At 39.0% G+C, this 24,151-nt stretch overlaps 1 protein-coding gene across 7 annotated transcripts in view; it reads right to left on the reverse strand.

The window, feature by feature from the left end:
• LOC119038977 (cAMP-responsive element modulator) overlaps nucleotides 1-24,151 on the reverse strand; it is a 61,761-nt gene that overhangs the window by 18,960 nt on the left and 18,650 nt on the right. Inside the window, exons 1-4 of one of the 7 annotated variants that reach the window (XM_037131605.2) lie at nucleotides 13,906-13,956; nucleotides 13,010-13,260; nucleotides 7,462-7,497; nucleotides 3,268-3,424 (exon numbers count right to left, since the gene is read on the reverse strand). In XM_037131605.2, the coding sequence (XP_036987500.1) occupies nucleotides 3,268-3,424; nucleotides 7,462-7,468 (164 nt within the window). In that variant the 5' untranslated portion in view covers nucleotides 7,469-7,497; nucleotides 13,010-13,260; nucleotides 13,906-13,956. Of the gene's footprint in view, nucleotides 1-3,267; nucleotides 3,425-7,461; nucleotides 7,498-13,009; nucleotides 13,261-13,905; nucleotides 13,998-22,193; nucleotides 22,383-24,151 lie in introns of those variants that run through there. The other 6 variants (XM_037131599.2, XM_037131603.2, XM_037131606.2 and 3 more) reach the window with 6 other exon arrangements.

The following is a 24,151-nucleotide window of genomic DNA, read 5'->3' on the forward strand; positions in this document are numbered from 1 at the left end:
ATGGTATGTCAAAGGGAATATGAGGGAAAGAAGGGAAAATGTTATTTCATGGTAAAAGGGAGAAATGTTGATTAAGAGTTGGGATAAACTGAGGTGAAGAAAAGGAGAGAAAAATTTTAAAACATAAATAAAACACAAAAGGGTGATGAGAAAAATGGGGTAAGAAGAGGGAAGAGTATACTGTGAAGTTTGGAGTAAAATTGGAAGTTTGGAGTAAAACTGGACCAACAAGAGCAATTTGCAGAAAAACCACAGCAGGGTCCATATCAATTACAGCTAAATCAAGTTTAATAAAGGTGGATCGGTAATAAGAATGTTGTAGAAAAGTGAAAAGTGAATATGAGATATCTATAGTAAAGAAAAATGGTTTTGTGAGGATGGGGGGAGTAAACTAATAGGAGTAAGGAATAAAGATCAGGTTGAGAGAGTGGGTAAAAAAAGGGAGAGAGGAAACAATGAAATAAAATTTCTCCCTCAACTGATTAGGGGCAGGTGGAAGTCAAAATGGAATGAGACAGTGCGAGAGCATTCTATGGGATTTAAAGTACATACAAGTAGTAAACAAATAAGTAGGAGATCCTTTGGAGAAGAACACCAATAACCCTGGTAGTTCGCTCAACCAGCCACTGTTTATAAAAGGTAGAATAGAAATAAGAGTCATAAGAAGGGATAAAGAATGTGAGCTGACTTAAGAAAGAGGAGCACTTGTGCAAGGTTAGATGGAAGAGAAAGAGTGAGAGTCAGGGATAGGAACTTGGCATAGTGTGAGAAAAAATAAAGTTTATAACAACAGTGATAAAACTCATGGAAACAATTAAATGAATTAAGACCAGGGAACGGTGCTGTGTGGAATTTGGAATAACAATAGTATGATAAGAAATACATAATCTGATTAAAAAGAATAAAAAGTGAAAGACCAAGAATAGTGTGTTATTTGGAATACGAGTGAAGTGAAAGAAGAAAAATTAAAATGCAATATGAAAGGGAGAATAAAAAGTCTAAACAAATCATCAAAAACAAACACAAGCACAAAAACTGAATAAATGGAAAGAAGAAAGGGAAATTAAGAAAAAAACATGCAAGTTCTGAAGGATAGCAAAGTGAAATCTGTCTCAGCTGTTGGTGTTCCCCTTCTGACTTCTTTCTGGATTTGTCTGTGGTTTTCTCTCAACCCCAGGTGCTACTGTCTCACTCTGGAGAAAACAGAAAGTCTTTCGAAAGAGAAAGCCCTGCAGGCAGAGGAGGTTGGGCTCCGTTTTTTCCTTTCCTGTGGGTTCCTCTAGGACTGGGGCTCAGTCTGGGCTACTGTAATCACTGGCGCCGAGTTTCCAGCCCAGGCCCTCAGAGTACTGTGCATCCCGCCCTCTGCACCGTGCGAATTTGAGCTCAGCCGGCACCAACAAGTCACCTCACTTTGCACCCCTTTGATCAGTCAGTGAAGTACACTGACTGGGAGCAAATCGCACCCATACTCCTCCCTCTTTGTTGGCTGGGCCGCTGTGCATGCGAGGTCCCTTCACAGTGAGGTGCGGCTAAGTTCCCCTTTTGAAAAGTCTCCAGGGTGCCATTGCTGCTCAGAGCCACAGCCTGGCTTTCTACACAGCACAACCCTCTGGCAAGTCCAGAGTCTATGTGGGTCACAGCCAGTTGCAGCCCGTCTCCTCTCTTGGCTCCAGGTGTCATCAGGATCCCTCAAATTCTCTGGCAATGTCCCAGGCAGCAACCGCCACCCCAGTCTTGGTACACAGCTGGCTGTACTTAGCTTGTTGCTCCGCCACCCCCCACCCCCCCCAACAACTTTATGGGGCCGGTCTGGGACTCCCCGCTTTGGGAGGGGAGGGAGCCGCTGCGCAGCCATCACTGACTGGTCTCTCCTCCTAGGTTCCCACAGCAGGCATGCTTTCGGCACCTGGTCCAGGTACCTTCCTCTAGGCCTATAAAATCTCCCTACTACCCATTTCGTTTCGAAGCATCCTCCGCACACTTTGGTTTTTAAACTTCTTATCAGCTGAGATTCTGGTAGCTGTTCACTCTGTTTTTCAGAAGATTGGCTAAGTGTCCCAGCTGGCTGTAAGAGCAAGTGGGCTCAGCTCCCAGCTACATTGCCACCATCTTTCCCTCAATTTGAGAGTCTTACAAACCACAATTTCTACATTAATCCAGTTGCTAACACCTGGTAAATTTACTACCATGTATTCCTGATCATAGGCAAACACATGATTCGATCTGAAATGTTTGGTTCTCCTGCAACAAGGACTTAGGAGAGGGTGACAAGACTACTGGGAAAAGACTATTTTTATTCTGTTCATTTTGAAAAATCAGATTCATTTGTACCATTCTCTTTAATAAAAAAGAAAACCAAGAAATAATATGCAAATTAGATCTATGTATTTATTTTAAATCCTCGCCAGAGGATATGTTTATTGATTTTAGAGATAGAGGAAGGAAGGCAGAGAGAGGGAGAGGGAGGAGAGGATGAATATTGGTGTGAGAGAGAAACATCAATTGTTGCCTCCATTAAGATGTGCTCTAACTAGGGATCACACCCACAACCTTTTAGTGTATGGGATGACACTCCAACCAGCTGAGAAACCTGGCCAGGGCTCAAACTAGATTTTAAAAATGTTGGAAAAGAGTATGATATACTGCTCTTTAAAAAATAAAGTTACGGAGAGACAGTACAAGAATAAGTGAGAAAATGAGAGACAGCAGGTTGGAAGTATATATACTATAATATTAGTGGGTATCTCTAGGTGGTGCAGTTATAGGTAATTTTAATTCTGTTGTTTTGTGTTTTTACTTGACTAGAATTTATCAGGATAAAGATGAATTGTGGTACAACTGGAAAAAACAGTTAAAAGTAAGTAAAAGGAAACATGTAAAAAACTTAGAAAATTCTTAACTCACACTTAAAGTTTTTTGCTTATAAAGAAACTAGGAAATTATACTTATCACCTAATTTCATGAAGTAAATGCCAAGTACAAAATAAATTTTTATTTGTAATAAAGTCCTCCCATCATCATTTAAAAAATTAATGTATCTTACAGACATTACCTTTCTAACACTTAGGGATGTACCTCCTGCTGATGAAATAGTTGCATGTCTAGCAGACAGTCTATCATCACATGCAGAGCACAAGCCCAGATAAAATGCCACTTAACACTGAACTTGGGGAAATAGCTTAGGAAAAGTAATTTTTAAAAAGCCCCACAGTTACAAATTATATGTCCTCTAAGTGGTTGCTGATTTCTTGTGAACCATCTTACCTGTTTTTCATCAACCTCAGCTCTCGTTTGCGTGTGGCTTCTTCTGCGAGTTGCTGGGGGCTGTGCAAACTTCCTGGGGAGGCAGCCACCACCACTCCCTGAGGCAAAGCAGTCGGAGGAGCTCGGATCTGGTAGGTTGGCATGTCGCCAGTGGCAGCTGCAATGAAATATTACATGCTTATATAAACATTTTACAACTTGGTATTTTATATAAAATTGACCTGGAAAAGCATACATCTCATGTCTTAAGGGGTAATGTTGCCAACGTTTAAGATGATTATTCTGAGCATTATAGGAATCGTAGGTATTAGAGTGCTTCAGCACTAGGAACAATGATATTTAGCATGCTCTAGACATTTAAGGAAGAAAATTGCCCTAATGCATTTTGGGGTAAGTTTTTTTATCAAAGGCTAAAAGTAGAGAGGCTTTTCAACTGAGAGTTTGTTGAGCCTAAAATCAGTGGTGTGCTGATGAAGGTTTAAACACCAGCTCTCCTGGAGCAAGCTGAGATCTGCAGCATGTTGATTCCATGATGTAAACACTTTCGCCATGGCCAATTGGAGGCTACCAGTATGACTTCAGTGAATGCAGAATTGGGAAGACATACACAGGAAGTGGCACAGCATGCAGATGAAACAGATGTAAATGACAGCAAGAGCATAGATTAAAAATTATAAAATGATAAATTTTGAATATTAATGTTTTAAGTAACTTATTAAATTTATCTTTAAATTTTTAATAGCTATTTTAACAACCAGCTCACAAAAATCCTGAAAGTTTAACAATTAGCTCTAGCAAATCAGTGAGAGCTTGTTCCAGCACACCACTGCAGAAATTTTAATTAAACAGAACACTTCCATCCAGTTAGATTTTCCTATAGCTTATACCCTCACCTAACATCCTTTAGTGCAAATCCTATTGCCAGAAAAAGTACTGGAAGGCAAATACTTGCTCACTGTATTTTCATCTAAGAGCAAAAAATAACATACAGAATAGCAAAGCTCTACTTAAAACTGGTTTGTACAGAGAATAGTAATTTTGTCTTAGTCTTCTTGGGATAATAATATATTCCTAAGTATTCATTTAAAAATATTGTCCAATTATAGTATAATCATAGTTAAAGACTTAGTATTTATTGTAGAATTCAGATTGAATCCTACAGTCCTCCAGGTGTCCTAATTTACATTTTGCATGAGTCCACCTACTGCAATAAACAGCTTCCTTAAGACAGATGGGTTAAATTGATGAAACATGTTCCTGCCACCACTGTTTCAACTTTGAGAACATACAGTCCAGAGTTCATGTGACATTCTGATGAGCTATGACCAAATACATGCTCTGTCAGAACTTAATGCAAGAAAATGGGTTGAAAATGATAAAACCCTATAAAAGTTGGTCTGAAGCAAATGCCAATCAAATATGAAACACATCACTTCCATACTTCACTAAGAAATGAAACTTTACTCAAAAGGGAGGCAAAGGCTTTTTTTCAGGTAAATGGAATATAATCTCTTAAAATAGCCAAGTGGTTTAAAGGGTTAATGAAAAATTGATCTATATGTTTCTTTTTAGGTAAATGCCATATTTTATCCTCCCTGGACTAAAGAATTACATGAAAGAATAAAATAATAAAAACATGGCTTTGGGAGAAAACCACTTAAAGGTCTTCGTAAGATTGTAAGGCTGTACTGCTTCTTCCTTCTACACATAATTTAAGAAAGAGTGATGAAACAATTATCACAGCTGTAATTGTGATAAATATAGTGATGATCACCAACTTGGGAATAAACCTAAATTTGTTTCTGTGACAATTTAAAGTACTGTACACACAGATGTCTCAGTATATGTCATAGAAAATTTTATACCTTTGAAATATTTTAGAAAAGAATTTTAAAGTCAGCTATAAACTGTTAGCGGACAAAAGATGAAAAAATATGTATTTAAGTTATATTGTAGAGGAGACAGATTGGAGCCTGGAGTAACAGTTCTCTTTACCCACATCAGGGAAGAAGGTTATGGGGTAATGAGGATGAAACAATGGGGCAGCTGGAGGAGACAAAGGCTTTCTAAAACTGGAACAATGGCAGTGACAAGGGGAAGTTTCCCATCATCATGTTGACATATGTAAGCAGCAGGGATGCAGGCCTTGGTCTAGGGTTGTTCTTGCCAAATTGCTCACAAACAAGTGCAATAAAATAATACAAAGGCACAGAAGTGTTCGTTAATCTCTCTAGTTTTGTATATATCTGCTTTTCTCTGTAAAGTTAGAGCAGGATGTTTACACAATATACAAAAGTTAGTTGGAGAGTACTCATTAAAAAGTCAAAAGGGGCCCTGGCTGGTGTAGCTCAGTGGATTGAGAATGGGCCTGTGAAGCAAAGGGTCACTGGTTCAATTCCCAGTCAGGGCACATGCCTAGGTTGCAGGCCAGGTCCCCAGTAGGGGACACATGAGAGGCAACCACACATTAATGTTTCTCTCCCACTCTTTCCCTTCCCCTCTCTCTAAAAATAAATAGATAAAATATATTTTTAAGAAGGTTAAAAGGGAAGGCAGGAATATTTCACAGATGAAAAAGGAAGTTCAGCCCTGACTAGCGTGGCTCCGTTGGTTGGGCATCCTTCAGCAAACCAAAAGGTCGCCGCTTGGATTCGGGGCACACGCCTGGGTTGCAGGCCAGATCCCCAGTTGGGGGTGCACCAGAGGCAACCAATTGATGTTTCTTCTTTCCACATCAGTGTTTCGCTCCCTCTCTTTCTCCCTCCCTTCTCCTCTCTCTAAAAATAAGTAAATAAAAATATATATATATTTTAAGTTTATTGGTCTTAGAAACAGAAAAGGCTCTAAATTCTTGCCTGTTTCCAAAACTGAAGCCACCTTACAAAGACCAAACATGGCACTGTGAAGGATCATGGCAATTCCAAAACAGGCATACTTAAAACATTTTGAGCAATAGCTTAGGAAAAAATACCCTAACATGGTGTTTTGGAAAGGATAATATATATGGATGTATTAGTCCTCAAATCTTAGCTAACAAACTAGGTTTTATTATGATTTTTCAGACATACTATGTATTCATTTTATCTCTCTCAACAAAAATCACATTGCAGCTCACTGGTTCAAGCCAGAAATATGAATTAGTATAAATTAGATGAAATTAGTATAACTCTCCAGTGATGGTATACTTCTAATGGTCACTGAATAAATATCAATGGATAAATTTCATAGAGTCAAATGATCTTATTAGTTAATACATTAAAAAGATATGGGCAAAGAGAAGGTCTTATTTTAAGGACATCCAAGTGTTAAAAGTTTTGTTAGTCAAACAAGTGATAAAAAGTTTATATACAAAAATTCAGTGGTAATTTAACGCAGATGAGATACCTGGCATCACAGTGCAAAGGGCATCCTGCATTCTTGGATGTCGTATTCTTACACCGGTATGCTAATAAAGGCCATGCTCCATCTGATTACTAATGTGCCAAAATTATTTTTATTCTAAAATTTCACTGTATAAATTATTCCTAAAAATAAATAGGTCATCAGTGGGGAGTTTAAACTCATGATCTAAGAAAGATAATAAAAAGATACACTAATTTAATTTTATTCTGAGGTAGCAAAAGTTTTAGACAAGCTGCAGTACCTTTTGTGCCTTGCATGTAATCCCCTAGAACCCAGCAACACTTGTCATATAATGGGTGGCTGGTAGGCTTACTTGTGCACCAGGGAGGAAAATGTTGAACTTCCCAGGGTTTTGCACAAGCCCACTGTCAACTGGAATACCTCAAGTAAGCAGTCTTATTATTATAAAACTATCATTAGCCATTATCAAAGCTAAGTCTGTAACACTAAGACATGGAAAGTCCTGAAATATGCTATGTATTTATTCAAACTGGCCTTTCTTGATAGAAGGCATTATTTTCTAAGCCTTCCCCCCTTTGGTGCTACTCAAATAACTTGGCATTTTAGAAGCAGAGGAGTTCTAATTACTCTATAGGGTTTCCAACCATCTAACTCCTGACATAAAAATATGTTTTAGGTTTGGTATCAAATATTTCATGAGAAAAGAAAATTCTTAGAACTCTCCAGTTCTGGTAATTAACTGCATACCTCTCTGTGTGAGCTTTAAACACAGTACAGAAGAAAAAAACATGGGATTTGGAGTCTGAGTTCTGGTGCAGCTCTGCCACTTACCAGCCATGTGACTTGGGGCAAGTTCAGTTTCCTCATCTGCAAAATGAGATACATTATCTCATTTAATACTCAGCACAGAGCCTGGCTTATGGTAGGCATTCAGCAAGTGTTAGTTCCCTTCCCCTTCCCTCCCTTAAGTTCTGGAAGATAATATTCTAAACCATGCTTATACTGCATATTAATTAAAAGGCAAATAACATCCATAAATTATTTCACTGAAATTTCCCTTCTAACAAACCTGGGTAATGGAATGATTAAAATGTATGGCTCTCATTCTTTATTTTGTAAAAAAACATGCCTATTAACTTTAAAAATGTATACTATATTTTATTATATCCCTTTGCAGTATTAAAAGATAGTATTATAAAATATCCCTTTAAATGTATGTAATTATTTAAAATATGTAATTGTAAAGGTGAAGAATCACAAAACACTGAATGATACAATCTCATCAACTCATAATAAAGAAACTGAAAAACCCCACAAGTAAAAGAGGTGTTTGTTTCCTCCTAAAAGAGAAAGAAATGAGAAGCCTAGCCCAATGCCTATCTTGATAACTTCCAATGGGAAAGTCTGTCAACACCCCACAATAGTGACTTTGCCTATTAATTGATTGATTGATATCTCTATAGTACTGAACACATTAACTGAACCAAAACATTTTTATCTGTGGAGCTCCTATCTTCACAGGTCTTTTTGCTATGTGTCACTAATCACAAATACACCTAAGTAAGAAGCAATAGAGGTAACTTAGATGTCACACTTAGAAGCAGAGAGCTCCAGGAAGCTACTGACATCTGTTTTTAAACACCTTTCTGTTTTTTTAAAATATATTTTATTGATTATGCCATTACAGTTGTCCTAATTCCCCCCACCCTGCACACCCCTCCCCCCATTCCCCTCCTTTAGTTCATGTCCACACGTCACAAGTTCTTTACCATCTACATTTCCCATACCATTCTTGCCCTCCCCCTGTCTATTTCCTACCTACTGTCTATGCTACTTATTCTCTGTACCTTATCTTCCTCTCTCTTCCTCCCACTCCTCTGTTGCTAACCCTCCATGTGATCTCCATTTCTATGGTTCTGCTCCTGATCTAGCTGTCCTCTTAGTTTGCTTGTTTTAGGTGTGGCTGTTAGTAACTGTGAGTTTGCTGTCCTTTCACTGTTCATATTTTTTATCTTCTTTTTCTTAGATAAGTCCCTTTAACATTTCATATAATAAGGGCTTGGTGATGATGAACTCCTTGAACTTGATCTTATCTGAGAAGCACTTTATCTGCCCTTCCATTCTAAATGAAAGTTTTGCTGGATAGAGCAATCTTGGATGTAGGTCCTTGCCTTTCATGACTTGGAATACTTCTTTCCAGCCCCTTCTTACCTGTCAGGTCTCTTTTGAGAAATCAGCTGACAGTGTGATGGGAACTCCTTTGTAGGTAACTGTCTCTTTTTCTCTTGCTTTTAAGATTCTCTCCTTATCCTTAATCTTGGGTAATGTAATTATGATGTGCCTTGGTGTGTTCCTCCTTGGGTGCAACTTCTTTGGGACTCTCTGAGCTTCCTGGATTTCCTGAAAGTCTATTTCCTTTGGCACATTGGGGAAGTTCTCCTTTATTATTTGTTCAAATAAGGTTTCCACTTGTGGCTGTTCCTCTTCCCCTTCTTGTACCCCTATAATTCAGATGCTGGAATGTTTAAAGATGTCCTGAAGGTTCCTAAGCCTCTCCTCATTTTTCTGAATTCTTATTTCTTCATTCTTTTCTGATTGGATGTTTCTTCCTCCTGGTCCACTCCATTGATTTGAGCCCCAGTTTCCTTTCCACCACTATTGGTTCCCTGTGCATTTTGCTTCATTTCACTTAGTGTAGCCTTCATTTTATCATCTAATTTGTGACTAAACCAGTTCTGTGAGCATCCTGATCACCAGTGTTTTGAACTATGTATCTGATGGGTTGGTTATCTCTTGGTCACTTAGAAATATTGGCTCTGGGGCTTTTAGTTGTTTTTCTGCTTGAGCCATAATGTTTTGGTGTGTAAGCACCTGTTATGTATGAGGGGAGAAAGCTTAGGTGTTCATGGTGCGGGGAGGGTCAACCCAGTCCCTAGGTTGTGACTGGGGGTTGGGTCAGAGAGGGAGAAATGGCGTTTGTTCCACTGTCTCAGATTTCAGTCCCCTCTGCTGCTTCCCACAGGCAAATTGGGCCCTTCTTGTGCTGCTTCCGGGGCGTGTGGGCTTGTGTACGTTCTAGGACCCTGTGGGTCTCTCCAATGAACTCTCCTGTGAGGCTGGGAGCCTCTCCTGGCACCTCAACCCCCGAAAGTTTTTTCAATCAGTGCTTTTAGGCTTTATTTCCCAGCACTGGGGCCTTGGGTTGCATGGTTTGTCTCGCTGTCCATTTTTTTTACCTGGTTTATGTGCATGTGAATGTGTGACCGTGGTCAGCCAGCTGCCTTGCACCCTCACTGGGTCTGCCTGATACCACCCCACATCTGGAATCTGTCAAATGCTGCCTGTGCACCTGGGTCAGTCCAGCAGCCACTGTTTTTCCCTGCTGTGACCCCACTTCACCAGCCACTGACCCTGCCCCTCTTACCAGTCTGGATGAGTGGTTCATTATTGTCAGACTTCCGTAAAGTTCAATTTTATGTGTTTTGGTTGTGTTTTTGTTTCTAAATCTTTGTTATCCTTAAACTTGGTTGTGTACAGTATTTCCACCTACACCTCCATCTTGTCCGGAAGTCCTATCTTCACCTTTCTGTTTTGGTTCTTGCCCTCCCTATGACCACACCAGTGCTCCTAATGCTGAAATCAGGCTCGTCCCTGATGGGTACCTCACTCTGTTAGGAAGGTTCTCCTCATTCTTGGTCCAGGTTTCCCAGCAAAATTAAATCCCATGCAAACATGACTATTTAAGTGCCAAACAGTTCAAATATGTTACAACACATAGACCACATAGAATCAAGTCATTAAGTAGTTTTTACTTTAAGTTATACATGAGTTATGCATTCAGTGAAAACCATAAGAGTAAAAAAATCTGTAAAAAATGAGAAATTATATGGATATTTTTAGTTGTACGTAATAACAAACTTATGCTCTGTTGTCCTAAGAGAGTAATAATGCTAGAAAAAATCTATTTTGACTACTTAAAATGATACAAACTTTATTTTGTATATTTTATAAGCAGTGTGTAGTGTGCTATTGTAACTCACCTAACATCAGCATTATTTTATCAATGTCAAGGTGAATTCTGAGAAGCAGCGTAATGTGAACAGAATCAGATAAGGACTTTGAAGAGCCAAGCTGTTTCACCTCTTGCTAGTTCTGTAAGCTTGTAACAGTCATATACCCACTCTGATCTGTGTGCTTATGTACACGATGAACATAATAATGTCTGCCTTGAGTAAATCAGGGGGTGTGGAAAGTGCTTTCCCTTGTGGGTATTTAAATGTGGCTTCCTCAGCAAGGCCTACCCTGATCCTTCAAACTATATTAGCTGTGAGTCTCTTACAATATGATAGTTTGATAGCACTTACCACACTTATATTTATTTTTATTTGTGAGATTAAGAGATTTTTTATTTTAAATTTTACAGAAATGCAAAGTATTATTTTACTAGTCAGCCAGTATGTTTACATAGGCAAATATAACTGGCAATTATCCCAAGTGATCTTTCATTAAAGATTTTTCAAAAATAGTGGGAAAATAGCATATAACAATTTCATACAGATTCAGAGTTCTAATGAAACTTAAGGTATGTGCCTCCTATATTTTCACTTCCAATATAATTATACTTGCTTTGCTACCAACTTCAAGAAGCTGTTATACCTGATACAAACTATACTTTTATGTGAAAATTACCAAAAACCTTTCCTTTCACAAAGGTGAAATGTATCCTCATTCTCTTATATCAAATATTAATTAAGATACTATTTTATAAATTTGAATAAGTTGGAACATTTGTTTTTAATAATTCAGATATCCAGGCTGAATACAATTCATTAGAGATTTTTAGACCCAGAGACTAAAAGATGAAGAGTTAGACTCTTAACAATCAGCTTATAAATAAAGCCAAAACTATTTCTAATAAAAACTTAAATTACATCTAACAGAATAATATAATTCTGTAAACTGTAAGTATTCCCTTTTCAAATTCAATCCCCTGTCCCTGTAAGTAAATGCTTCTAAAACCTTGCCCAGACTGGTCATTATTGTCAGCAGCCTGACGCTGGTCTAGATCAGTTTTCCAAACTGTAAGTTGTAGATCATTGGTGAGTCATAAAGTCAACTTCATGGGTCAAGAATAGCATTTAAAAAAAAACAAATAGAAAAGTATGACTACATTACATATACTAAAGCTAAGGATTACTTTTCAAGCAGATTTTTATACAGACACACAAGTCTACTGTCATGTAAATGTGGGTCATGGTCAAAAAGTTTGTGAGCCAATAATCTATACCAATCAACCTTAGAGAGAGAGAGAGAGAAAGAAATGTCCTTTTGATTTTCGAATAGCACTTTAAATAGAATTGATTCTGTGAGAACTGACCAGATTTCAAAAAACAATGATTTCCAGGGGTACAAATGAGGTAGTGAAAAAGTTTGACATTTTAAAGTGTCATCATTTAGAAAATTTTGAATTGGAAAGCATAAATCATACATAGGCATTATGGGTAAAACTGTGGAAAATTTATTCAAGTATGCTATATTCATTCTGGAAATGTTTACTTACAAGCAAAGGTTAAAAATTTATGCAAATTGTTATAAATGTTCATATTTAAATATATTCTAATTTCAGATCATTTTCTTTTTTTGTTATGATATTCGTTCATGTTTAGAGAAGTCAAATGATGAATTTAAATTTATAAACCAATTACTATGTTTTAGGAAATAAATATATGCACAAAAGTGGTTTTTGGTCCTAAGAATCATATGACATGCACTATTTCAGGTTACTTTAAGTTCATCTATACCTTACAATAAATTTGCCATTTGAGAGCTTCTGCAATCTATACTATCTCTAAAATTTCACAGAAGTTTTGAGAAAAACAATAGCTCAACATAGTTTTAAAAACAATTTTATACAGGTGTTATTTGCTTGAGACAATGGAATGTTCCTGTTTAGGAGGAGGAGCTAAGATCCACTAACTGAAGATGTAAATTGTGAGCAAGCTGTTTACAACTTTCCATTCTTCGTGAACTCAAAATGCAAATCAGTACTGGGTTAGAAATAGGGCACCACTCAATAAACACACTTGCAACAACATAATGAACATTGGTGACTAAGTCAGGATCATTGTCTATAACTAAGGAAACCGAACCAGGGCAAGAACTGCGGATTTTCAGAAGTGCGCTTCCCTAACCATGCACCGAGGGCACCGTGAGCTGCAGATCCTGCAGAGCACCGGGGTGAATGAGGGCGGGATGAGCGAGGGCGCCTGACCCGACCCAGATAGAGCCCACGCACAGGCGGACCTTGGAGTGTTGCAGGGCTCCTGGGATCTGCCCACACACGGCGGGGTAGTGCTGGCTTCCTACAGCAGATACTTACCTGCAGAAAAACGGTAAAGTGAGGCTCACAAGTCAAGCTACCCAGTCCAGGAGCTTCCAGGGAGACAGGCAAGCAGCGAGCTAGTTAACAACCTCGAGCTGTCAGCAGCGCTTCACAGAGCGGAAGGGAACTGGCCCAGTCACAGCCTGGCTCGGGGCTGACGTCAATGTGCAGCCCGCTTGGAGTTTAACTTTTCCACTTCCCCTGAGGACCCATGATTCCAGGAAATGCAATGACGTCAGCCCTTTGAACTCCATTAGGGAGGAACAGACCATTTTAAACACTGGAGCAAAGAAAGGAGTAGGCACAAAAACATCCCAACACTCTGGTCTGCTTTGGAGCTACATTTGTACACAGCAACGAAATCGGAAGCTTAATTTTTTACAACTTGAACAGTACGTATGTTTAACTTGCAGCCGCACTGGATATGCAACAGGTTGCCGATGAAGCAAGAGTTTACTTTAGTGGAGGCAGGGGAATGGGGGGAGGGGGGAGAGAAACTGAGACACTATCTTGATCAAGTAAGCGATATAACACTGACCAAAGAACCAATTCCACTAAGTTGCCTTGCAGGCTTGTCCGACCTTTTGGCGTCTCTGGGCCACACTGGAAGAAGAAGAGCTGTCTTGGGCCACACATTAAATAGATGAACACTAACAAAAACCGATAAGCAAAAAAAGGAAGGTTTTAAGTAAATTTACAATTTTGCATTGGGCTGCATTCATAGCCATCCTGGGCTGCAGGTTAGACACCTCTGCAAGCATGCTAAATAGATATAAAACTCCTCAGCTACTAGAAAAGTAGTATTTTTGATATACTCAGAGGTCTCTAAATAAGTTTTCAAAACTTCAAAACCAATTTCACAGAATTAAATCTTTCGCTGAAGCTCTTCTTACCTCTTTCATCTCCAGTCACAGCCATGACAAGCTTCTGCATAGGGACCTCCCCACTCTTCCTTTCACAGGCCAACACAGAGTGTTCTGACTAGCAAGCACGTGCAGTTATAAGTGGCAGTGCTGACCTCACAATGACATCACTAGCCTATCACTGCCATAAATTTGCTTTGTCACAGACAAGCTCACCAAAACCAAAGCACTATGAAAGCCCTGCAATAAACCATCAATGCTCGTTTCTTATTTTTACACAAAAAATCTCTTGAGAAAGGCTCTTTTTTTCTTATGGGGCTATTTCTTTATTATTATTCTGTCCAAGGCTTCTAAGTAAGGGACCTTAAGCCCTATAGACTTTTCATTAAGTTGGGGGAGAAAAAGAATATTTGGAGATTTAAAAAATAAACAACTGACATTCAGTCGAGAGATGCTGTACAGCAAACAGAAATGTATTTCATAGACATCTAGATTTTCTTACTAAGAAATAACTAGCTGCCTTTGTTTACTTATAATACATTTCTATCTGTTACACCAGAAAATCCAGCTGTTCCTAAGGTGACATATAATTTGCTAATTTCATTTGAAAGGAACGGATACTGAAATTTAAAAAATTCAAATGTAGCCAGTATAATATAGCACTCTTCCACAAATATTAGATTTAATATTGCTTATATTTGAGCTTTTGGGCCCACAAAAACAGCAATTACATGTGGCTCAATCTAACACATCATTTTACAAAATTAAAATCCCTTGAAATGAATTTTGTGACTCTTAAAAATTCATAAATAGAAGTTCTGGCCAAGATGGAGACATACATAGATACACTGTGCCTCCTTGCACAACCAAAAGAAGGACAACAACATTTTTAAAAACAGAAAACAACCAGTACTGACAGGAAATCAAACTATCGAAGTCCAACAACCAAGGAGTTAAAGAAGAGACATTTCATCCAGACCAGCAGCCAAGGTGGAGAGGACTTGTGGCAAGGTGGCACTGGAAGACCAGGGCAGGCCCACATTCATGTGCAGGTAACCAGGAGGAACAACTGGGAAGCGAGACAGATCATGCAACCCAGGGTTCCAGCATTGGGAAATAAGCCTCAAACCTCTAACTGAAAAAACCTGTGGGTATTACAGTGGCAGGAGAAACTACCAGTCTCAAAGGAGAATTTGTTATAGAGTCTCACAGGGTCCTAGCATTTACACAAACCTACTGTCCCCCAGAATCAGCACCAGAAGGGCCCACTTTGCTTGTGGGTAGCAGAGGAGGTGATTGAAAACTGACAGGGAGGTGAGCTAGCAGCATTGTTCCCTCTTCAACCCCTCCCCCATATACAGCATCATAAAGCACCAAAGTGGGTTGCCCTGCCCTGGTGAACACCTAAGGCTCTGCCCCTTACTACATAATAGGTGTGGCAAGACAAAAAAATGGCCCAGATGAAAGAACAGATCAAAGCTCCAGAAAAAAATACAACTAGACTTCTGGCCATGATGGAGACATAGATAGACAAACTGTGCCTCCTTGCACAACCGAAATAAGGACAACAACAATTTAAAAACAGAAAACAACCAGTACTGACAGAAAATTGAACTGTATGGAAGTCTGACAATCAAGGAGTTGAAGTAGACACATTCATCCAGATCAGTAAGAGGGGTGGAGCCATGGAGCAGGGTCAGAGAGGGCTCTTGGCAGGGTGGCTGGTGGACCCCAGGTGCACAGGTGGTGGCTGGCAGACCCCAGGCACACAAAGCAGCAGCTGGTGGACCCTGCGAGGTGGTGGATTGTGGAAAGGGTGCAGTGTGCAAGACAGCTGGCAGGTCGGGTGGTCCCACATTTGTGTGCAGATAAACCATGCAAAAAATGAAGAGCAAAACAGCACAACCCAGGGCCCCAGCACAGGGAAATAAAGCCTCAAAACACCAATTGAAAACACCTGTGGGGGTTGAGGTACCAAGAGAAACTCCCAGTCTCACAGAAGAGTTCATTGGAGAGACCCACAGTGTCCCAGGATGTACAAAAACCCACCCACATGGGAATCAGCACCAGAAGGGCCCAATTTGTTTGCAGGAAGCGGAGGAAGTGACTGAAATCCAGCAGAGAATGGAGCAAGCACCATTGCTCCCCCTAGGACCCCCGCCCCACATACAGCATCACAACCCTGCCACTGGGTTGCCCTGCCCTGGTGAACACCTAAGGCTCCACCCCTTACTATGTAACAGGTGTGTCAAGGAAAAAAAATGGCCCAAACAAAAGAACAGATCAAAGCTCCAGAAAAAATACAACTAAATGATAATGAGATAGCCAACGTATCAGATGCACAGTTCAAAACACTGGTAATCAGGATGCTCACAGAACTGGTTGAATTTGGTCACAAATTAGATGAAAAAATTAAGGCTATGCTAAGGGAAATAAAGGAAAATGTACAGGGAACCAATAGTAATGGAAAGGAAACTGGGACTCAAATCAACTGTTTGGAACAGAAGGAAGAAAGAAATATCCAATCGGAAAAGAATGAAGAAACAAGAATTCAAAAAATGAGGAGAGGCTTAAGAACCTCCAGGACATCTTTAAACATTCCAACATTCGAATTATAGGGGTACCAGAAGGGGAAGAGGAAGAGAAACAAGTGAAAAAGTTATTTGGAAAAATAATAGAGGAGAACTTCCCCATTCTGGCTAAGGAAATAGACTTCCAGAAAGTCCAGGGAGCTCAGAGAGTCCCAAAGAAGTTGCACCCAAGGAGGAACCCACCAAGGCACATCATCATTACATTAGCCAAGATTAAAGATAAGGAGAGAATCTTAAAAGCAGCAAAAGAAAGGGAGGTAGTTACCTACAAAGGAGTTCCCATAAGACTGTCAGCTGGTTTCTCAAAAGAGATCTGACAGGTAAGAAGGGGCTGGAAAGAAGTATTCCAAGTCATGAAAGGCAAGGACCTACATCCAAGATTGCTCTACCCAGCAAAGCTTTCATTAGAGTGGGAGGGCATATAAAGCACTTCCCAAATAAGATCAAGTTCAAGGAGTTCATCATCACCAAGCCCTTATTATATGAAATGTTAAAGGAACTTATCTAAGGAAACTAAGAAGATCAAAACTATGAATAGTAAAATGACAGCGAACTCACAACTATCAATTGAACTTAAAACAAAAACAAACTAAGCAAACAATATAACGAGAAGAGAATCACATAAATGGAGATCACATGGAGGGTTATCAGTGGGAAGGTGGAAAGGGAGAATGGGGGAAAAGATACAGGGAATAAGAAGCATAAATGGTAGGTACAAAATAGAGAGGGGGAGGTTAAGAATAGTATAGAAAAAGGAGAAGATGAAGAACTTACATGTACAACCCATGGACATGAACTAAAGGGGTGGGAGAGTGGTGCAGGGCAGAGGCAAATAAAGCGGGGGGGGGAATGGGACAAACTGTAATAGCATAATCAATAAAATATATTTATAAATTAGAAAAATAAAACTTCATAAATAAATTACAATTAATATTAATAAATTAAAAATATGTCCATTAAAAAAGTATCTCTGAATTTATTTAGGTTACTTAATGAAGACTTGACACAGGAAAAGCTAGATCACTGTAAATTTTACAATTCAAGGTTGGACACAGAATTGGAGCTGTTCAACAGTATAATGGACCATAGCCTGAGGAAAAATGATTGGCGTCTTAGGACACCAAAGTAAGTGACATGTCCCTGAGACCTTTCACTTTCATCAGTGGCTTATACAAAGTCCAGCCCCTTTTATGGTTAGAATTCAAGCTGACCTTAAATCAGTGAAAGGACATCCCACCACATTTTTGCCTTGTTCAAAGAAGCATCTTCTCATAAAATCAGGGACACTCAGATGCTTAGGAGAAGAAACATCAGGGAGAACCCATGTTTCCACTAATTCTCCAGAACACATAAACTGAAGACATCCTGGTAATGTGTAAGAAGATCTGGGGAGTACCTTCAACATCAACCCCATCAGTGGCTCTGTACAAATATCTTGTCATTGCATCCACACCTGAGTTTGGATCTAAGACTACTAATTGGTTTTATTCACATTTTAGAAAGTTCAAATTATTCTCAACATTTGTTTAATATATATTAGTGTAAAAAAGTGTAAAGAAGGAAAGGAAAGAGGGAAGTTGGTTGCTTGGCTGACTACTATTAGAAAGTTTTAATAAATTCTATATACCCAAAAAACTCAGTTAATCAGCACACAGAACTAGTAACATTTTCACTAGAGGAAGTGTATTCTACTTTCATTCAGTAAATGGTCACTGAACCCACTAGTCATATGCTAGGGACAGTCCTAGTGACTAAGAATCCCTGTCTTAGCACAAGTTGCCATCTAGGCAGGATCCCGAGAGTCACAATTCAGTGATACTGGCTCTGAGAAGGTGCAGTAGAAGCTGCAAGGGGTGACCTAAGCCAGTTGTGGAGGTCAGGGAAGGCTTTCTGGGGGAAGTGCTATCCAAGATGAAACAGAAACAATGTTTCAGGGTAAACGGGTGTGTGAAGGCCGGTAGATGAGAGCAGGCACAACACATGACAGGAAATGAAAGAAATCCAGCATAAGAGGGAGAAGTGAGAAAGAGGAAGTAAGGCCCAGATCAAGCAAAGGCTGGGCCATGTTAAGGATTCTGTCTCTGTCCAACAAGTAAGAGGCATTCATCCACTGAAGGGTTTTGAGTGGGAGGCTGACCTAATGAGATGTGAATTTTAGAATTACCACTGTGAACTGTAGAACTGAGAGTATAACAGAGAAAGGGAATGCTCAAGACACAGACTTTTGTTTTTAAGAACTATTAGCTCCCAGAATCGTTGGGAGGAATAAAGAAAGAGAGCCTAGCTGAACTTGCAGGGATAATTTCCTAAAAAATGAGCCAAGAAGGGATATGCTGTTCCCTGCATGATCAGGAAACTGAGGATACTGCTCCAGAGCTACCAGCTTGAGGCCAGGCACTTGGCAGGCCCAAGTCTGTTACAGGAATCCAGGTGAGAGGGGACAGCAGCTGGAACCAAAATTATGGTGGGGTGGAGAAAGAAGAATGAATGGAGAAGGCAAGAGACTAAGACATGACACCCAGGTTTCTGAACTGAAGCAACAGGATGGGAGAATCCATTACTAAAGTAGAGTAAACAAAGGAGAACTGGGGCTGTGAAATGGGTGGGGAGTTTTGGATTTAAGAAGTCAAGATGTATGAGGAATATGTCCATAGCTGACTGGAATCAGGGGCAGAGTCACAGTGAACTGGAGCCATGGGCAGGCATGAGTTCATCCAGGGACAGTAGCCAAGTCAGATGGAGGAAGGCCCAGGATGCAATCCTGAAGAACACCACTGACACTTCTGGGTGGAGGAAGGTTAGACCAATGAAGGAGCCTGAAAGAGAGGTAGGAGAGACAGAAAAAAATGGAAAGAATGCAATATCAGGGAAGTGAAGGAAGCACATGTCAACAGTGCTAAATACTGCTGAGGGATTCAATCAAGATAAAAACCAAGATCTAAAAAAGAAATTGCTGTGACCTTTCAATGGAATAGAGAGTAAGGGAAGAATGCCCACTGACCTGCTCTGTTTATCATCAAACTAGAACTCCTGGCCATTGTTATTTTTAAAAAGAAGAAGAAAAGGAAAAAGAGAAGAGGCAAGATGAGGAGAAAAAGAAAACAAGAGGAATAAAAGATCTGAAGGGAAGAAACAAAACATCTTATTTATGTTTGATATAAATATTCACATAGTATCAGAGATAGAGTCACGAAGAACCAGCACATTATTGGACGTAATTAGAGTTTCAAGAGTTAATAGTCAAAAGATACTTAAAAAAAAATCAGTCATATTTCTCCACACCAGCAACAACTAGAAAATGTAATAGAAAGGTATCCTTTAAGAGAGCAACAAAATCTGGGGGATGTGACTATAGTTAATAATACTGCATGTATATTTTTAAATTGCTGAAGAATAGATCTTAAAAGTTCTCATCACAAGACAGACAAATTTGTAACTATTTGTGGGGATAGATGTTAACTAGACCTATTGTGGTGATCATTTACTGTGACTTATACAAATGTCAAATCACTATGTTGTGCACCTAAAATTAATATCATGTTATATGTCAATTATATCACAATAAAAAAGACTTTTAGTTCTTTCTAAATTAATCTATAAATTAAATTTAATCTCATCATTGGTTTTATATTATTATTATTTAGAAACTCAAATTTATTCCAAATGCACATGAAAGAATAATGGTTCAAAAAAGCTAAATCATAACTTTAAAAAAAAATAAACTTGTTCTGTGAGATAACAGAGTTCTGAGACAGATCCAAGTAAAAGAGAACCTACTGTGTAATTAAGACTGCCTCATAAATTAATGGAGAAAGGACAAACCATTCGTAGGGGAAAACTGGCTCCATACTCCTGCCTAATACTATACACAGAGGTGAACCTCAGGTGAATTAAGGACCTAAATGTAAAAGTAAAAACTATGATGCTAACAGAGTTTTTGTAGAAGATATCTTTGTGACTGAGGGAAGAAAATAGTTCTTAAATAAACCTCAAAATCACAACACTTGCATGTTACCTATGCAAAACTTATTGTTAAAGTATCAATGAAAAAGCACTCATTGTTCAAGTATGAAGTTTGTGGTGGACTTTCTATATTAAAGACATTAGAAATGATGATTCTTTATGGCTATTCATTTATATATAGAGGTTTCATGAGTATAAGGAATACATATAGTCCCTGACTTAAGTTGGTTTGCCTTACAATATTTGAGTTTACAATGCTTAAAAAGCGATACCCATTCAATAGAAACTGCAGTTGGAATTTTGAATTTTGATCTTTTCCAGGGCTAGTGATATGAGGTCTGATCCTGTCTCCTGATGCTGGGCAGGTGCAGTGAGCTGCAGCTCCCAGTCAGCCAGGCGATCACAAGGGTCAACAGCCCAAGCTCCATGGTGTTCTCTGTGTGGCATGACTGGGCCCAACTGAGCATGTGTAAGGCAGGTTCGGCTAAGCTATGGCGTTTGGTAGATTAGGTGTCTTAAATGCATTTTCAACTTACTACATTTTCAACTTATAATAGGTTTATCAGGATGTAATTCCACCATAAACACACCATAAATCATCTCTTAATAAGTAGCTTTACTATACATTTAAAAGAAAACATTAGAGTTTTGGGTAAGTACTATGAAATTTTTCATACCTATAAATGCTACCACTACAGTTCTTCATATACCTTTATTACAGTCCACATTCACCTCTAAAATACGTAGGAGGAAAGCTAATTAACAAGAAATTTATCAATTATATTTGCATTTGTCCGTACTTGGAAGACTTTCAAACTAAAGGAACTGATATCACTCCCCTTAAAATTAGTGCTATATCATAAGTCCTCAGCATATGGCCCAACAATAATAGAATTAAGTTTAAAAAAGCAGATTTTTGAAAGTTCTAATAAACACATTGTAGTTATTATAAGCACTACTGAATAAAATTAAAATAATGCATAACTCAAATTTAATTGAAAGCTTAAGTTCCCCTAAAAGCATAGGGCTACATTCCAACTGCTTTATTTCACTACTATCAGCTTCCGTAAGAGGTAGAATGGGCACCCCAGATTTCAAACATATTATGAATAGTCTAAAGAAAAAAAAATCAGCCAGTTTTGAAATAAGATGTCTATATAGGACTTGAGCGTAACAGCTGACTTTGGGAAAGACCCAAACTCAGTGCATCACAGACTGGCTACTTCAGTCTTCATAAACTACAGGGTTTGGCGGAAATAACCCCTGCTTGAGAGTAGGTGGTAGGGTAATAATATGTGTGTGAAAATTTACAGTTTTAATTTGAACACTTCACTTAACATGTCATATGGTGTGCTTGAGTATGCTATTGTTATGTCACAGAATTATAGGCTTATTATTTTGTATTAAAACATAGGCATTATTTGTGCTGGACCCTGTAGGTAATAAACATAGATACAACATTTATAACCCTCTCAAAGAGATTATTTACTTAAACAATTCACTCATGTTTTCAACTCCCCTTTTTCATTATGATACTCTGAATTTAACTTTTCTTTAGCCAATAAAACCTGCTAGAAAATAAAAATCATGTAATGTATTTAACTTACTAAATGTATTAAATATACTAAAATATTTCTTCTTCAAGCCTTTAAGGGCCCCCCCCATCTACCTCCTGCATATTTCAGAACACCATAAAACCACCGCTGAGTGGAGTGCTTCAGTAACCCACAGGTACTGTAAATGCATCAGGTTAATAAACTATACCTTGGACAACCACTTGGCTGCCTGGAACAAAGAACTGCTGTGTGCCGTCAGCTGCCTGCACTGTGTCCTGCACAATTGTAGCACCTGGTGGAAGAGCTCCTGAATTTGTCACTGTTAATGCCTGCAGTCCCTGAACAACATCAGATCCTGGTTTAGAAATCTGGATTGTTCCACCTTGAGCTATAGCAACTTAACAAAAAAGAAAAGAAATATTAGAGAATTCAAAGCTTCATTTTTAATAATCTCATATTGGAAGGAAACACTCTGGGTCTATGTATTACCAGTGCTTCTCATTCTCAATTTATCCTTATTTCTGTGTGCTGAATTGATAAGGAGATCCTCTTTCACAGGATAATAGACTGAATGGCTCATAAACACTTGAAAATACCTTTCTTCAAGATTATTTTTAATATATATTATTGATTATGCTATTACAGTTGTCTTATTTTTACCCCTTCATTCCCCTCCACCCCCCCCTCCAACCCACAATCCCCCCCTTTAGTTAATGTCCATGGGTGATACATATAAGTTCTTTGGTTTCTACATTTCCCATACCATTCTATTTTTTAATATATTTTATTGATTATGCCATTACGGTTGTCCTATTTTTTCCCCTTCATTTACCTCCTCCCTGCACACCCCCTTCCCCACTATTCCCCCCTTTAGTTTATGTTCTTGTATCACAAGTTCTTTAGATTCTATATTATCCATACTATACTTGCCCTCCCCCCTATTTTCTACCTACTGTCTATGCTACTTATTCTCTGTATCTTCTCCTTTTCCCAATCCCCTGTTGCTAACCCTCCTTGTAATCTCCATTTCTATGGTTCCACTCCTGATCTAGCTGTCCTCTTAGTTTCCTTAGGTGTGGTTGTTAGTAACTGTGAGTTTGCTGTCCTTTCACTGTTCATATTTTTTATCTTCTTTTTCTTAGATAAGTCCCTTTAACATTTCATATAATAAGGGCTTGTTGATGATGAACTCCTTGAATTTCACCTTATCTGAGAAGTACTTTATCTGTCCTTCCATTATAAATGAAAGCTTTGCTGACTTCTGCCAAGATGGAGGCGTAGGTGGAAACATTGTGCCTTCTCGCACAACCAAGTTTAAAAACAACAAAGTTTAGCAACAAAAACCCAGCCAAACCTCAGAAAATTGAACTATAAGGAAGTCTGACAACAATGAACCATTAAGCCAGACCGATAAACTGGTGAGGGAGCTAGCAGTGAGACGGACCACACAGCCCCCAGCAGTGGGGAGCAGCAGAGTGGACCACTATTGTCCCTCTCTGACCCCACCCAAACATGCAGCATCACAAACCAGTGACCTGGGTGGCCCTGCCCTAGTGAACACCTAAGGCTCTGCTCCTCATACTGTGACAGGCTCGAACAGAGAAAAACACTATGGCTCAAGAAGAACTCAAAGCCCCAGAGCCCATAACTCTAAGTGACGAAGAAATAGCCAACCTTTCAGATGCACAGTCCAAAACACTGGTCATCAGGATGGTCACAGAACTGGTTGATTTTAGTCACAAATTAGAGGAACAAATGAAGGCTGAACTAAGTGAAATGAAGGGTAATGCACAGGAAACCAATAGTAATGGAAAGGAAACTGGGACTCAAATCAGTGGAGTGGACCAGAAGAAAGAAAAAAATGACCAAACAGAAAAGGATAAACAAACAAGAATTGAAATACATGAGGAGAGGCTTAGGAACCTCCAGGACATCTTTAAACACTCCAACATCCGAATTACAGGGGTACCAGAAGGGGAAGACGAATAGCCACGAGTGGAAACCTTATTTGAACAAATAATAAAAGAACTTCCTCAATCTGGCAAAGGAAATACACTTCCAGGAAATCCAGGAAGCTCAGAGAGTCCCAAAGAAGTTGGACCCAAGAAGGAACACACCAAGGCACATCATCATTACATTAGCCAAGATTCAAATGAAGGAGAGAAT

This window comes from Artibeus jamaicensis, unplaced genomic scaffold (genome assembly GCF_021234435.1).
Source record: "Artibeus jamaicensis isolate MK-2021 breed Jamaican fruit bat unplaced genomic scaffold, CSHL_Jam_final contig_785, whole genome shotgun sequence".
NCBI classification, from domain to species: Eukaryota; Metazoa; Chordata; class Mammalia; order Chiroptera; family Phyllostomidae; genus Artibeus; species Artibeus jamaicensis.